Source organism: Carya illinoinensis, chromosome 11, assembly GCF_018687715.1.
Source record: "Carya illinoinensis cultivar Pawnee chromosome 11, C.illinoinensisPawnee_v1, whole genome shotgun sequence".
NCBI classification, from domain to species: domain Eukaryota; kingdom Viridiplantae; phylum Streptophyta; class Magnoliopsida; order Fagales; family Juglandaceae; genus Carya; species Carya illinoinensis.
In genome coordinates, this window is record NC_056762.1 from 26,860,071 (window position 1) to 26,875,189 (window position 15,119).

Sequence of the window (15,119 nt, forward strand, 5' to 3'; positions counted from 1 at the left end):
CAAAATGTATATGGTGATCTAAGAACCCATGATCTTACTTCCATTTCTTCAAATCCAATATTAATGCATCATAATTCAAGCGAAATCACTAGACATACACATGCATGCGTGAAATCTCAATCTTCAAGTGGTGGCCGAAACATGCATATGGGTGTTTTCATTGTTTTACTTCCTACTCTAACACGCAACAAGAGAGTTAACCTCTTAGTTGTACAAAACATGCTTAGGGAAATGATCAGACAAAGACAAGTGTAGAGTAGAACTTACATTGAATGAAGAAACCTTCTTCTAGCTTCACCTAATTAAAGCAATTTAAGGAAAATTGGAATGGGTGGTATGACCAAAGAAAAAGAGGGCAAGAGATCAAAGAGCTTGTGACCAAATGGAAGACAAGAGGCTTGGGAAAATTCTATTATATATAGGCACACTCGAGTGGTAATTGGATATTTTCAGAAATTCCTCACCCGTTTATTGTCAACTTCTTTTATTGTTATTTGCCGTTGTTTTCTTTTATTATTAATGCAAATTTCTTTTTCAATTTAAAATTGTTAGCAAAATGTCATTTCTTTTAGTCGGTTGAGAAAAACAATCATCCATAAGTGTATGCTAATTGAATTGATAGGGGTCTAAGAGCACTCACAATAAATTTATCCATTTTATATTTATAAGCAAAATGCATAAGAATATATAAAAATAACGTTTTTATTAGACTATGCAAAGTAAATATAAAATTTATACGAGTTCAAGGGCTTAATTTCTATATTAGGCATGCAACATTCATCTTTACAATTTTATTTTTCTACTATTTCCTTTCTTGTCTATCTCTTTCTTTATATTTACTACATTTACATTTTCATTTATAAAACATAACAAACTTACAAAGAGATAAATGCTCATGATAAAAACTTTATAAAACATGGAAAGGGGTAAAAGAGTACCCAAAAAATAGGATAAAGTGCCATTCGATCTTATAGTATATAGCCTAGTTCTCTAAATAGAAAATCAGGGTCGAACCCCTCATCCCCCTTATTAAAAAAAAATAAGGGTAAAGTATTTCTCTCATTTTTTATTTTCATTTTAATTCTTTATTTGGGCTATTATAAGAAGAGATATTGAAATATTTGAGAATATTATAAGTTTAATAAAAGTTAGAGGAAATAATTAAAATTAAAAAAAAAATAAAGAAATAATATTAAAAAAATATAGGGAAAAAAAATAGATAGTTGATGTATACTGCATTGTAAAACAAAACATTTCTTATCTTACATTTTTCATTGATAAATAACTGTATGAAAAACTCTCTCCTTATCTATTTATCTATATAAAATAAAATGCTAGTTATAATATCTTATCTATTTATACATTAACGTGTGTTTAGAGCAGATGTAGTCCAGGATGGAAGAAGCCCGAATGATTTTTTTTTTTAATATATATTTTTTATATTTTTAAATTGTTTTTTAAAAAAAGTTTATAACAGGAGCATGTCCGGCCCAACTCTCGATAGCTCTACGTCAGCCTCTTTATTTTTTGTCCGACTTTGTTTTTGGTGTACAGCTGGATGCTTGTGGTGGTGGGGGTGGACATTGACTTGACCCACTGTTAAGTTTCCCATCTCTTTTCCTCCCATTTCAGTCCATTCTCTTTTATCTCATCTGCTTCCCTGCCTTTTCCGATCATGGCTTCATCTGATGGTACACAGAAAATTTCTGAAGAGAAGTTTGACATTGAGAAAATCATAGATGGCATAGAATCCTTGCTTCGGCGTCTTCCAAAAGTCGAGCACTCTGCCACCGGGCTCACACCTAACAACACGGACCGCAACAGTGTCAGTGACGGCAACCCGAACAATGGCAACAACGGCGGAAACATCCCCAGCAATCAAAAGAATGAGACCGACAAAAATAAGAATGGCCCCAACGTTTCAGATCAGGATCTATGCGCTTGGATCCGGACTCTGCTTACCTTCGTGAGCAGTGCCGATAATAAGGAGAACAACTCGGAGGCAAAGGACAGCGTCAATAGCAACAGAAGCAGCAACGACAGCAGCAATCAATCTAAAATGGAGAGAATAAGGAAAACGCTTACTCAAGTGAAAGCTGCCTTGATTGAACTCAAGAAACTTGAAGAAGGTGAGCTGGGAAAACTAATACAGCCTCATCTGCGACGTGTCGAAGTCATCCTTGGACCTCAGGCACCAGCTCCTGCTGATTCCTCTTCATTTACACTAACTGAAGCCAACCTTCGAGAAATCTCCAAGGAAATTATGAAGATAAAGAACCAGATTCCATCACTGCTCAAACTCTCCCAAACGGGTCCCGGATCTTACAACAATTCAGAGACGATCAAGAACTCCGATGCCTGCAGTGCCTTCCATGGAAATCTCAACCCACACAAAAGTAAAAGCTTTCTGAATAGCTCCTTTTACCGTGAAATTGAGGAAATTTATGCTGACCTTAATGATGTACATGAGAAATTCTTTTTGGCGTGCTTCGCAATGCTACCGGAAAATGCCGTGGTGAAGAGGAGGCTTTTGACATATTGGTGGGTCGGAGAGGAAGAAGTGAAAACTTCAACTGATGGAGGAAAGACAGCCGAGCATGGTGTTGATCAAATTCTGAAGAGATTCAGAGAGAAGGGATTAATCAAGCCTGCTAAGAAAGAGCTGAGAGGGGAAGCTAAAAGCTATAGAATGGATCCTCTAGTGCGCTCTGTTGTGATTAAGCTTTCCGGGAACGAGTTCTTTGCTTTTAATGATGATGGAATTCTGACCGGGAATCTCTCGGAAACAAATAGGGCTTGTGTTACAAAGTCTTCTGTGCCTCTCGACACAGTGTTAACAAAAGAACAGGCGCAGAAACAGGTGGTAAATTTTGAAGAGGAAAATCTTATCACGATATTCAATGTAAATGAGCCATTTCCTGATCTCAAATTGCAGCTTTTAGCAAAGAAGAAAGAAGCAAGTCTGGTGGAATGGTTATCGAAGATGAAAAAAGTTAAAGTCCTTTATCTGGGAAGATGGGAGAAATCCGCTACCTATCACATAGAGGTGGAGAGCATTGACTTCTTAAAAGGGTTGAAGAGTATGAAAGAGTTAAGGCTTCTTAGCCTTCAAGGGATCTCCAGAATTAACGAGCTTCCCAGTTCTATAGGAAAGCTCAGCAATTTGATGATCTTAGATGTGAAGGCATGTCATAATCTGGAGGAACTTCCGCAGGAGATATCCAAACTCAAGAACCTGACATACCTGGATGTTTCAGATTGTTATATGCTGGATCGGATGCCAAAGGGGCTATCTTCCCTCTCCAAACTCCAAGTCCTTAAGGGGTATGTTATTGGGAATCCGCAAAGCGGAAGCTTCGGTACCTTGGATGATTTGAAAGATTTAAAGCATTTGAGGAAACTGACAATCAGCGCAAGCAGCCACGACTTCCCTACTCGAAAAGACCTGCTTGCTCTCAACAAACTTGGAACCGAGGGGGCGCTTCGAAAGCTGACATTAGCATGGGGATCAAAGCAAGGCGCTGTTGCACAAAAGCCATCAAGGGTACCCACCATTAGAAAAACCGTCAGCAATTTGCTACAAAGGACCTCAACGAAGAGTAGTAGTTGCGAAATTGCGGAGCTTCCTGAGAAATTGGAGAAACTGGATCTTCAGTGTTGCCCAGAGACAAAGATACCTGATTGGCTGGTACCTAGCAAAATGAATAGCCTAAAGAAACTCTTCATTAGAGGAGGAGGGCTCGAAACTCTGAAGAATGACAAGTGGACTGTTGAGACTTTATGTTTGAAGTACTTGATTGGTTTGAAGATAGATTGGATAGAATTGAAGCAAAGATTTCCAAGGTTGGCTTACCTGGAGAAAGTCGGATGCCCAAGGATCACTTTCTGCCCTTGCGATGAGGATGGGGTATGGAAGAAGCCTACATCAAAATGAATTATAGCAGTTCCAATGACCAAAAAAAGTGAAAATTATATATTGTGAAATGGTTATTGTTTTCTGCTCAATGGACAATGTTAGAACATTGTTGTATGTTTGTTCCTACTAGTTTTGAGCATCTGATTTCTTATGTTGCTTAAATGTTTGCACCTCCATGAGCAATATGTGAGAATATCTTCATGGTGGATCCTTCCATGGTCTTGTTCCCTCAAAGCCATAGATGATTTTTCAACATAACAACTAACTTAAGTGCAGAGCAACCTTATTTAATCATTGTTAAAAAAAAAAAACAGGGTTTCAGTTAATTTTCTTTCCTAGGTATTCTTGTTATTGATGAAATGATCCAAAACGAATACCAACAACAGGATTATACCTCTTTCACATAAAACTTCTGTCTTCTGTTGATGACTAGATATACAACTAAGGCCTTGTGGTTGCCTTCACCAGTCCACGAGTTGGGGTTGATTTGTGGTTTGATACGGCTTTTACGAACTCTAGTCCAAGGTGGAAACCACAGAAAGAATTCATGTTTTCGAATTGAGAAATTCTATACACAACCGCAGTTTTCAAACCGGTGCGAAACCGGCTGATATGGCATTTCCACGTCAGCTGATTTAAAAAAAAAAAAAAAAAAAAGCCCGAATTGAAATAAAACGTAAAAGTGGAGGGAAATGGACCAAAAGCTCTGGCGCTACACTGTTACCCAACACCTAGACCCATTTTTGCAAGCTTGATTCTTTCCCATTTGTGGTCGCAGCCGTGGGTTGTTGTGTTCGCCATTCATCACGCATTCCAGAGTTGAGCTGTTGTCGTCAACGTGGGGTGGAAGCAGATTTTTTTTTTCTTCAGATTTTCAGATCTCCAAGGTTCACTCACTTTCACTGCTACAGTTTGAGTAATTTTTTTTTCTCTTCTTTTGGACTTGATTTTCTGTTGTTCTTGTTGGTAAAAATCAGAGCTTGAAATCTGCACTATTATCCCACTTAGATAATTAAAATTTGATAAAAAAAACTTGAAGAGATACAAAATTTCTTATAACTAGCAGTGGGTTCCCACATTTTATGATCGAACGGCACACAAAAATAATTACGTGAGATTGGCTAAATGGAACACCCAAAAAGGAAACAGAGAAAACATCTAAAATTGCTTCTAAAACATTGTACCTAAAGAAAAAAACTAATTTTTTTAAAAGAATAGGAAAGAATGATAAAAACAATAGACAAGATGGACAGGAAATGAAGAGGTTCGTTGGAATAAGAATTAAAGAATTTCAAAAGATGGTCTTCGCCTCTTAATCCAATTTGTTTTGAAAAAAAACAAGAAAAAAACAATTTATTTTGAAAAAAAAAGAAGTGACTATTTTTCGCATTGGCTTTTATGCTGTTCTCAAAATGAAATCTTGCTAATTGTCTCAAAATGCTGATAAAGAGAACAGGCTATACAAGAATATTTTTCTTTTATTTTCATTTTTTTCTGTGGAATATGCTAATTAACATGTGTGCTTCTTTATTTCAAGCAGTTTTCAGTATTTCTTTTTGTTTTCAATACAACTATGAACTGTTCTAATAGATAAAACTACTTAAATCAATTACTTCAACTGAAAAACTAGTTAAAATACGATACATTAGTTGATGTGATTAGGCTTAACAGAATTCAAGATGAAATAGCTTGGTAAGATAGTGTTATCACATGTACAAGTAAACCCTGACCCATCATTCTGTGGTTGCAATTTAAGAGAAAGAGAGAGCATTTGGTAAACCCAATAGGAAGCTTTTATGGTAACCCAAAATGACAGCAAGAGAGAGTGAAAGGGGAAAGAAAGAGAGTTGTTAGTTCATTTTTTATGGTAATCGACATTGCAGCCACTAATTTTTCTATTGGTGATGTTGCTACTATTTCTAGTTGTCTCCCTCTTAGTTGATATTTATTTTCAAAATACATCAATAACTTATCCAATAACATTTTAGGACATACCATCAACTTGTCCAAAAATCCCAACTTTGGCGCACAGTTACTATGGATCAGTGCCTATGTGGTCACCGGCTTTTCTACCATATCCCGCTCCATGTAGGTATATATGAATGCTATTGATTGGAGGAGGATTGAACTGGAAATAATTAAAAGTTTTGGAAATATTCAATTTGTCGGAAATATTTATCACTTGGAACAACAGTCTAATTTGGCTTTGGCTTGACAGGAATTATGGAAACCGATGCTATCATTCTGGGAGTTACAAGCAGTTTTGAGGACTTGTATTTCCAAAGCCTTGTTCAGCTGGGAGTTACAAGCAGTTTTGAGGATCAAAATATGGATCAAAACTTTCAAGAATTATGGCTATGTATATGACCTGTATTCTGATGTATGTAGAATTATAGCAGTCTTAGAATTTATGTCTTAAGGTTCATATAGTGTGAAGAAATCACTCCAGGGCACTGTAAATGATTACATGGGGAATTACTTGGCTTTGATGTATGTGACTATCCAGGATGTAATGGTTATGTGCATTTTTCTCCCACTCTGGCCATTAGGATCATAACCCAAGTGAGCGCATTTTTTGGCCACTCTTTGGCCATTAAAAGTGAGCATCTGGAAGTAAAATAAACCAAATGTCCTGGCACAATTCAATCTCATCACAGCTTGCCCATTCGATAAAACAGGATGAAATTAATCTCTGAATTCAGGCCCTTCAAAGCAAAATAAACAATAACTTTGCAGGAAAAATTTAATAAGTTTTTAGATTAGTTGCATCAAACTTTCAAAATCATTTTTACACTTGCCTACAAAACACAATAAAAATCAAGCAATTCTATCAAAACTGCAACATTCCCATCACAATATTCCATGAAATCTAACAAAACACGAATAAGGATGTACAAAAATTCATACATCAAGTCTGGAGTTCAATACAAGAGCCAAAATCCAATACAAAAACATAATACTACTAATGCAAAACCCCAATACATTCATTGTAAACGCCTTATTTCAGTTTCTTGTGCGTGATGCCCCAACTTCTTCTCGAGCTGATCCACTATCTTACGAAGGTCAATCTCACTCTTTTCAAGAAACTCGACCATCTTCTTGAGATCTTTCTCCTTCCGTAACAGGTTATTGATGCTTGGTCTTCACATATTCCTAAAATTTTGGGATAGTCAATTAGCACAAGGAAGACAAAAAGGATAACATGTAAGCTCTCTCAACAAAAGTTTTACAAAATCAAAACTAAAAAAACTAAGGACAAGGATATCCTGAAAATTAAGTGAAACAAACCAAAATAAAGTACATCCTTAAGCTGGGGGTTTGGGGGGTTCAAGGTTTTAATGCCAGCATTTTTCTGTTTATGATATCACTGGGGCAAATGCTTACTCATCACAGCTTATTTAGGAGTCCATGATCTATAGTACCAACCCACTTTATTTCAACATGACTTAAAAGTGATCCGGTTATGCCTTTTGCTCTGTTATTTATTTGTCGTACCCAAGAAAGAACCACCTCTCTATTGACCATTACTTTTTTTTTAAAAGTCTATTGACCATTACACATTTAGTTTCCTAATTCTGTTGTCATAAAGAAAATTAAAAACAATAATCAAGATATAATGCAAGTCATACATGTTCTAATTGTCTACTACCCATAAAAAAAATTAAAAAAAAAAACAAAGCAATATAAGGAATCAAGGCAGGAAAACAAAATCATAACCCGCTGATTCACAATCAAAAAGAAAAATTTGACATACAAAAAAGTAAATTGTTAAACATAATTAATTATTGAAAATCACTGTCACCTTAAATGTCATTGCTAAAACTAAACAAGCAAATAATCCCAACCAAGCATCATGATCCAATACTCCTATCCAAGAACATATATCACATACCAGCTTAACAGCCACCTCCTCTCCAGTTTGTACATTAATGGCTACCACCACAAGGAAAAAAAAAAAGAAAGTTAGAATTTTGAAACAGAACGGCAAAATAAAATAGTCATCAAATAACAATGAAAAAATAAAATAAAATAAAAACAATAATAATGGAAAAGTATTGAATGAAATACCTAGATAGAGCTCCCCAAAGGACCCACTCCCAATCTTTCCCCCCAGCTTAAACTTCCCAGCAATCACATGCTCCATTATCAAATTCCCTTCGACACACGCCCACCCAGAAGCTCAAAAGTGTTCAGATATGTGACCAACCCAACATTTATTTGTGCAATTAACCCAATACCCACCAAAAATTGACCTCCAAGTTCACGCTCCTCCAGATTTCAAAGAAAAAAAAGAAATTTCTTGCTTTCTTTGGTAATTCGGAGGGGAAGAAGACCCAAAAAAAAATCACAAAATAAGCATTAAATCAGGACCAAACTGGAGAGAGAGAGAGAGAGAGAGAGAGAGAGAGAGAGAGAGAGAGAGAGAGAGAGAGAGAGAGAGAGAGAGAGAGAGAGAAGAAGAAGAAGAAGAAGAAGAACCTAGAAGACCAAAAAAAATGGAAGAAGTCTATAAATCCACTCAATTGCATTACGAATCTATGAGTATATGTGGATAGTGACACATGTTCGTAAACGTAAACGACCATACTGAACAAAGGGGTTTGAGATCATTTACCAGACGAAATGCAGGCGTGCTCGGGTTGATTCCAGATCTGAGAGTGGGAAATGTTGGAAACCAAAACGAAAAGACATAAAAAGGAGAAAACTAACCCGATTTTTTGAGGTTAGGGTTAGGGTTATTTTAATCGGTGCTCTGTGGGAAAGCGGGATTTCAGAACTGGATTTCGTGGCTCTAGTTTGTCGATTTGTGGGTTGAAATTGGGTTTCTGGCTCTTGGGTTCGAGGCTTGTTCGTGGGTTTGTGCGTCAGTGGTTCTTCGGTACGAAGCTGAAACGTGGGTTTGTGGGTTCTTTCTTCAACTGGGAATGATTTTCGACTGGGATGGAAGGCTGCTTCTGCCTTTCTGCGGAAGACGATGGGAATGAGGAAGAGAGGAGGGTCTTGGAAGGAAGAGAAAGTAGAGAGTTTTCAAAACGCAGTAACACAGTGACAAGGCAAGTTTGGATTTGAGTTAATGCAGTGACGACGCCGTTTTGAAACGTGCCACGTAGGAGCCGGTTACGCGGGGGTTTCTCAGGTCGGTTGTAAGTAGACTTTTTCCGTTGAACCTCTCCTCGTTGTTCACGTAGTCCTCGGCGTCAATGTAATAATTCAACTCGGGCTGGGACATCGGGAGCGAAGTCTTGGGGTGGACGTGCTTGATGTACTGCTTCTCCCACTGGCGGTCCTCGAATCGTGTCAAGGGCGTAACTGGTTCGTTTCAGTCCGATTTTGTATAAATTTTGAACGAATCGGTGTGTGTTACATTTTCAAAAATCAATGCAAGACCCGTTATCCCTCGATAATTTCAATTTTATCCATTTAAGTCTAGTTGGATCCCATTTTTTTATTTTAATCAAGTACTAATATAATTTTTTAATATATATTAATTAATTAAAACAAAATATAAGTAAGATATTAGTATTTTTAATATATTTTATATTTATCAAAAGAAATATATTAAGAATTTACTAACCTATAAAATGTAATTAATATATATTTTATATTAATAACATATATCAAACAAATGTTTATATTTACGATTAAGATTTTTTGTTATAAATTGTAATATAAAATTATTTAATATATAAGTATATATAAAAATTATATATAAAAAATATTTTATATAATATTAAAAATTAATTTATATATGTATTTTATAAACCTGTCCGGCCCAATCCCGAAAAGGCCAAAACGAAAACCGGATTAGATTTAACTGGTTTTTAAAATATAGAAACCGGTCTCAAGCTGGGCCGATTTAAAATTGAACCAACCGGTCTGGTTTGATTTTTCGATTTTCCGGTTTAAAGTTTCACCCTTAATTGTGTGTGCATCGCTTTATAGTGGATCTTAATTTTGTTTTCCTTTTTTTTTTTTAAAAAGAGCGTGCATCGCTTGTAAAACTCATGTATGTAACTAATATTATTCTGACTATATATAACATTACTCTATATGTGTATGTGTATGTATAAAGATATGTTGTTTAGGCTCCGTTTGTATTTAAAGTTGATTTCATTCATCCGATCTAATTATTATAACTTTTTTAAATTTTCACATAAAATATAAAAAATAATTTGATTTTTTTAAATATTAAAATAATAGTATTATTAAAAAATAATATTTTAATAATATTTTATTTAACTTTCAATTTTTATTTCAACTCATCTCATTTTATTTCACTGTTCAAATCTCAAATATATAATGAGTTTGTGCCGGAAGAGTTAAAGGAACGTGACTGATAGAATGAAAATTTAAAAAATTTGTAAGAAATGAATTAAAGAATTTTGTGAAAGTAAACGACACTGACGTGGGACCTGAGTGGATGTGCAAACTATTTTTGGAATTTGAGTGGGAGAATGAAAGAAAAAGGAAGCTCTGTTTTAAAATTGAAAAAGTCTACTTACAACCGACCTGAGAAACCCCCGCGTAACCGGCTCCTACGTGGCACGTTTCAAAACGGCGTCGTCACTGCTTTAACTCAAATTCAAACTTGCCTCGTCACTGTGTTACTGCGTTTCGAAAACTCTCTACTTTCTCTTCCTTCCAAGACCCTCCTCTCTTCCTCATTCCCATCGTCTTCCGCAGAAAGGCAGAAGCAGCCTTCCATCCCAGTCGAAAATCATTCCCAGTTGAAGAAAGAACCCACAAACCCACGTTTCAGCTTCGTACCGAAGAACCACTGACGCACAAACCCACGAACAAGCCTCGAACCCAAGAGCCAGAAACCCAATTTCAACCCACAAATCGACAAACTAGAGCCACGAAATCCAGTTCTGAAATCCCGCTTTCCCACAGAGCACCGATTAAAATAACCCTAACCCTAACCTCAAAAAATCGGGTTAGTTTTCTCCTTTTTATGTCTTTTCATTTTGGTTTCCAACATTTCCCACTCTCAGATCTGGAATCAACCCGAGCACGCCTGCATTTCGTCTGGTAAATGATCTCAAACCCCTTTGTTCAGTATGGTCGTTTACGTTTACGAACATGTGTCACTATCCACATATACTCATAGATTCGTAATGCAATTGAGTGGATTTATAGACTTCTTCCATTTTTTTTGGTCTTCTAGGTTCTTCTTCTTCTTCTTCTTCTTCTTCTTCTTCTTCTTCTTCTCTCTCTCTCTCTCTCTCTCTCTCTCTCTCTCTCTCTCTCTCTCTCTCTCTCTCCAGTTTGGTCCTGATTTAATGCTTATTTTGTGATTTTTTTTTAGGTCTTCTCCCCCTCCGAATTACCAAAGAAAGCAAGAAATTTCTTTTTTTTCTTTGAAATCTGGAGGCGCGTGAACTTGGAGGTCAATGTTTGGTGGGTATTGGATTAATTGCACAAATAAATGTTGGGTTGGTCACATATCTAAACACTTTTGAGCTTCTGGGTGGGCGTGTGTCGAAGGGAATTTGATAATGGAGCATGTGATTGCTGGGAAGTTTAAGCTGGGGGGAAAGATTGGGAGTGGGTCCTTTGGGGAGCTCTATCTAGGTATTTCATTCAATGCTTTTCCATTATTATTGTTTTTATTTTATTTTATTTTTTCATTGTTATTTGATGACTATTTTATTTTGCCGTTCTGTTTCAAAATTCTAACTTTCTTTTTTTTTTTCCTCATGGTGGTAGCCATTAATGTACAAACTGGAGAGGAGGTGGCTGTTAAGCTGGTATGTGATATATGTTCTTGGATAGGAGTATTGGATCATGATGCTTGGTTGGGATTATTTGCTTGTTTAGTTTTAGCAATGACATTTAAGGTGACAGTGATTTTCAATAATTAATTATGTTTAACAATTTACTTTTTTGTATGTCAAATTTTTCTTTTTGATTGTGTATCAGCGGGTTATGATTTTGTTTTCCTGCCTTGATTCCTTATATTGCTTTGTTTTTTTTTTTTTAATTTTTTTTATGGGTCGTAGACAATTAGAACATGTATGACTTGCATTATATCTTGATTATTGTTTTTAATTTTCTTTATGACAACAGAATTAGGAAACTAAATGTGTAATGGTCAATAGACTTTTAAAAAAAAGTAATGGTCAATAGAGAGGTGGTTCTTTCTTGGGTACGACAAATAAATAACAGAGCAAAAGGCATAACCGGATCACTTTTAAGTCATGTTGAAATAAAGTGGGTTGGTACTATAGATCATGGACTCCTAAATAAGCTGTGATGAGTAAGCATTTGCCCCAGTGATATCATAAACAGAAAAATGCTGGCATTAAAACCGTGAACCCCCCAAACCCCCAGCTTAAGGATGTACTTTATTTTGGTTTGTTTCACTTAATTTTTAGGATATCCTTGTCCTTAGTTTTTTTATTTTTGATTTTGTAAAACTTTTGTTGAGAGAGCTTACATGTTATCCTTTTTGTCTTCCTTGTGCTGATTGACTATCCCAAAATTTTAGGAATATGTGAAGACCAAGCATCAATAACCTGTTACGGAAGGAGAAAGATCTCAAGAAGGTGGTCGAGTTTCTTGAAAAGAGTGAAATTGACCTTCGTAAGATAGTGGATCAGCTCGAGAAGAAGTTGGGGCATCACGCACAAGAAACTGAGATAAGGCGTTTACAATGAATGTATTGGGGTTTTGCATTAGTAGTATTATGTTTTTGTATTGGATTTTGGCTCTTGTATTGAACTCCAGACTTGATGTATGAATTTTTGTACATCCTTATTCGTGTTTTGTTAGATTTCATGGAATATTGTGATGGGAATGTTGCAGTTTTGATAGAATTGCTTGATTTTTATTGTGTTTTGTAGGCAAGTGTAAAAATGATTTTGAAAGTTTGATGCAACTAATCTAAAAACTTATTAAATTTTTCCTGCAAGTTTATTGTTTATTTTGCTTTGAAGGGCCTAAATTCAGAGATTAATTTCATCCTGTTTTATCGGATGGGCAAGCTGTGATGAGATTGAATTGTGCCAGGACATTTGGTTTATTTTACTTCCAGATGCTCACTTTTAATGGCCAAAGAGTGGCCAAAAAATGCGCTCACTTGGGTTATGATCCTAATGGCCAGAGTGGGAGAAAAATGCACATAACCATTACATCCTGGATAGTCACATACATCAAAGCCAAGTAATTCCCCATGTAATCATTTACAGTGTCTTGGAGCGATTTCTTCACACTATATGAACCTTAAGACATAAATTCTAAGACTGTTATAATTCTACATACATCAGAATACAGGTCATATACATAGCCATAATTCTTGAAAGTTTTGATCCATATTTTGATCCTCAAAACTGCTTGTAACTCCCAGCTGAACAAGGCTTTGGAAATACAAGTCTTCAAAACTGCTTGTAACTCCCAGAATGATAGCATCGGTTTCCATAATTCCTGTCAAGCCAAAGCCAAATTAGACTGTTGTTCCAAGTGATAAATATTTCCGACAAATTGAATATTTCCAAAACTTTTAATTATTTCCAGTTCAATCCTCCTCCAATCAATAGCATTCATATATACCTACATGGAGCGGGATATGGTAGAAAAGTCGGTGACCACATAGGCACTGATCCATAGTAACTGTGCGCCAAAGTTGGGATTTTTGGACAAGTTGATGGTATGTCCTAAAATGTTATTGGATAAGTTATTGATGTATTTTGAAAATAAATATCAACTAAGAGGGAGACAACTAGAAATAGTAGCAACATCACCAATAGAAAAATTAGTGGCTGCAATGTCGATTACCATAAAAAATGAACTAACAACTCTCTTTCTTTCCCCTTTCACTCTCTCTTGCTGTCATTTTGGGTTACCATAAAAGCTTCCTATTGGGTTTACCAAATGCTCTCTCTTTCTCTTAAATTGCAACCACAGAATGATGGGTCAGGGTTTACTTGTACATGTGATAACACTATCTTACCTTTCATCTTGAATTCTGTTAAGCCTAATCACATCAACTAATGTATCGTATTTTAACTAGTTTTTCAGTTGAAGTAATTGATTTAAGTAGTTTTATCTATTAGAACAGTTCATAGTTGTATTGAAAACAAAAAGAAATACTGAAAACTGCTTGAAATAAAGAAGCACACATGTTAATTAGCATATTCCACAGAAAAAAATGAAAATAAAAGAAAAATATTCTTGTATAGCCTGTTCTCTTTATCAGCATTTTGAGACAATTAGCAAGATTTCATTTTGAGAACAGCATAAAAGCCAATGCGAAAAATAGTCACTTCTTTTTTTTTCAAAATAAATTGTTTTTTTCTTGTTTTTTTTCAAAACAAATTGGATTAAGAGGCGAAGACCATCTTTTGAAATTCTTTAATTCTTATTCCAACGAACCTCTTCATTTCCTGTCCTTTCACTTTGGCATTTTAATGACAAGATTCACAATATCTTGTCTATTGTTTTTATCATTCTTTCCTCTTCTTTTAAAAAAATTAGTTTTTTTCTTTAGGTACAATGCTTTAGAAGCAATTTTAGATGTTTTCTCTGTTTCCTTTTTGGGTGTTCCATTTAGCCAATCTCACGTAATTTTTTTTGTGTGCCGTTCGATCATAAAATGTGGGAACCCACTGCTAGTTATAAGAAATTTTGTATCTCTTCAAGTTTTTTTTATCAAATTTTAATTATCTAAGTGGGATAATAGTGCATATTTCAAGCTCTGATTTTTACCAACAAGAACAACAGAAAATCAAGTCCAAAAGAAGAGAAAAAAAAATTACTCAAACTGTGGCAGTGAAAGTGAGTGAACCTTGGAGATCTGAAAATTTGAAAAAAAAAAAATCTGCTTCCACCCCACGTTGACGACAATAGCTCAACTCTGGAATGCGTGATGAATGGCGAACACAACAACCCACGGCTGCGGCCACAAATGGGAAAGAATCAAGCTTGCAAAAATGGGTCTAGGTGTTGGGTAATAGTGTAGCGCCAGAGCTTTTGTTCCATTTCCCTCCACTTTTACGTTTTATTTCAATTCGGGCTTTTTTTTATTTTTTTTAAATCAGCTGACGTGGAAATGCCATATCAGCCGGTTTCGCACCGGTTTGAAAACTGCGGTTGTGTATAGAATTTATTGAGCCGTTTATATGGAATTCTTTGCCTCCGTTCTCTTTAGAGAAATGTTACAAGAAAGTCTTATATAACGTAAATTCACCCAACCAAGTTTTTA

At 35.6% G+C, this 15,119-nt stretch overlaps 1 protein-coding gene and 2 long non-coding RNA genes across 3 annotated transcripts; 2 read left to right on the forward strand and 1 right to left on the reverse strand.

Annotated features, from left to right (window-relative positions):
- Positions 1-1,534: 1,534 nt before the first annotated feature.
- Positions 1,535-4,130, forward strand: LOC122281893 (disease resistance RPP13-like protein 4). Its single transcript, XM_043093756.1, has one exon. The coding sequence runs from the start codon at positions 1,676-1,678 to the stop codon at positions 3,932-3,934; it is 2,259 nt and encodes a 752-aa protein (XP_042949690.1). The 5' UTR covers positions 1,535-1,675; the 3' UTR covers positions 3,935-4,130.
- Positions 4,131-6,935: 2,805 nt separating this feature from the next.
- LOC122282000 lies at positions 6,936-8,955 on the reverse strand. The gene is made up of 4 exons (XR_006230361.1): positions 8,532-8,955; positions 7,985-8,223; positions 7,809-7,849; positions 6,936-7,069 (listed from the first exon to the last, which is right to left on the reverse strand). It is a non-coding gene; the product is annotated as an uncharacterized LOC122282000 (long non-coding RNA).
- A 1,431-nt stretch (positions 8,956-10,386) lies between these two features.
- LOC122282027 lies at positions 10,387-12,809 on the forward strand. Its single transcript, XR_006230367.1, has 4 exons — positions 10,387-10,948; positions 11,253-11,491; positions 11,627-11,667; positions 12,408-12,809. It is a non-coding gene; the product is annotated as an uncharacterized LOC122282027 (long non-coding RNA).
- Positions 12,810-15,119: the final 2,310 nt, after the last annotated feature.

Excerpts from the sequence above, each read along its gene's own strand:
- LOC122281893 (XM_043093756.1), top strand. The coding sequence starts at position 1,676 with ATGGCTTCATCTGATGGTACACAGAAAATTTCTGAAGAGAAGTTTGAC.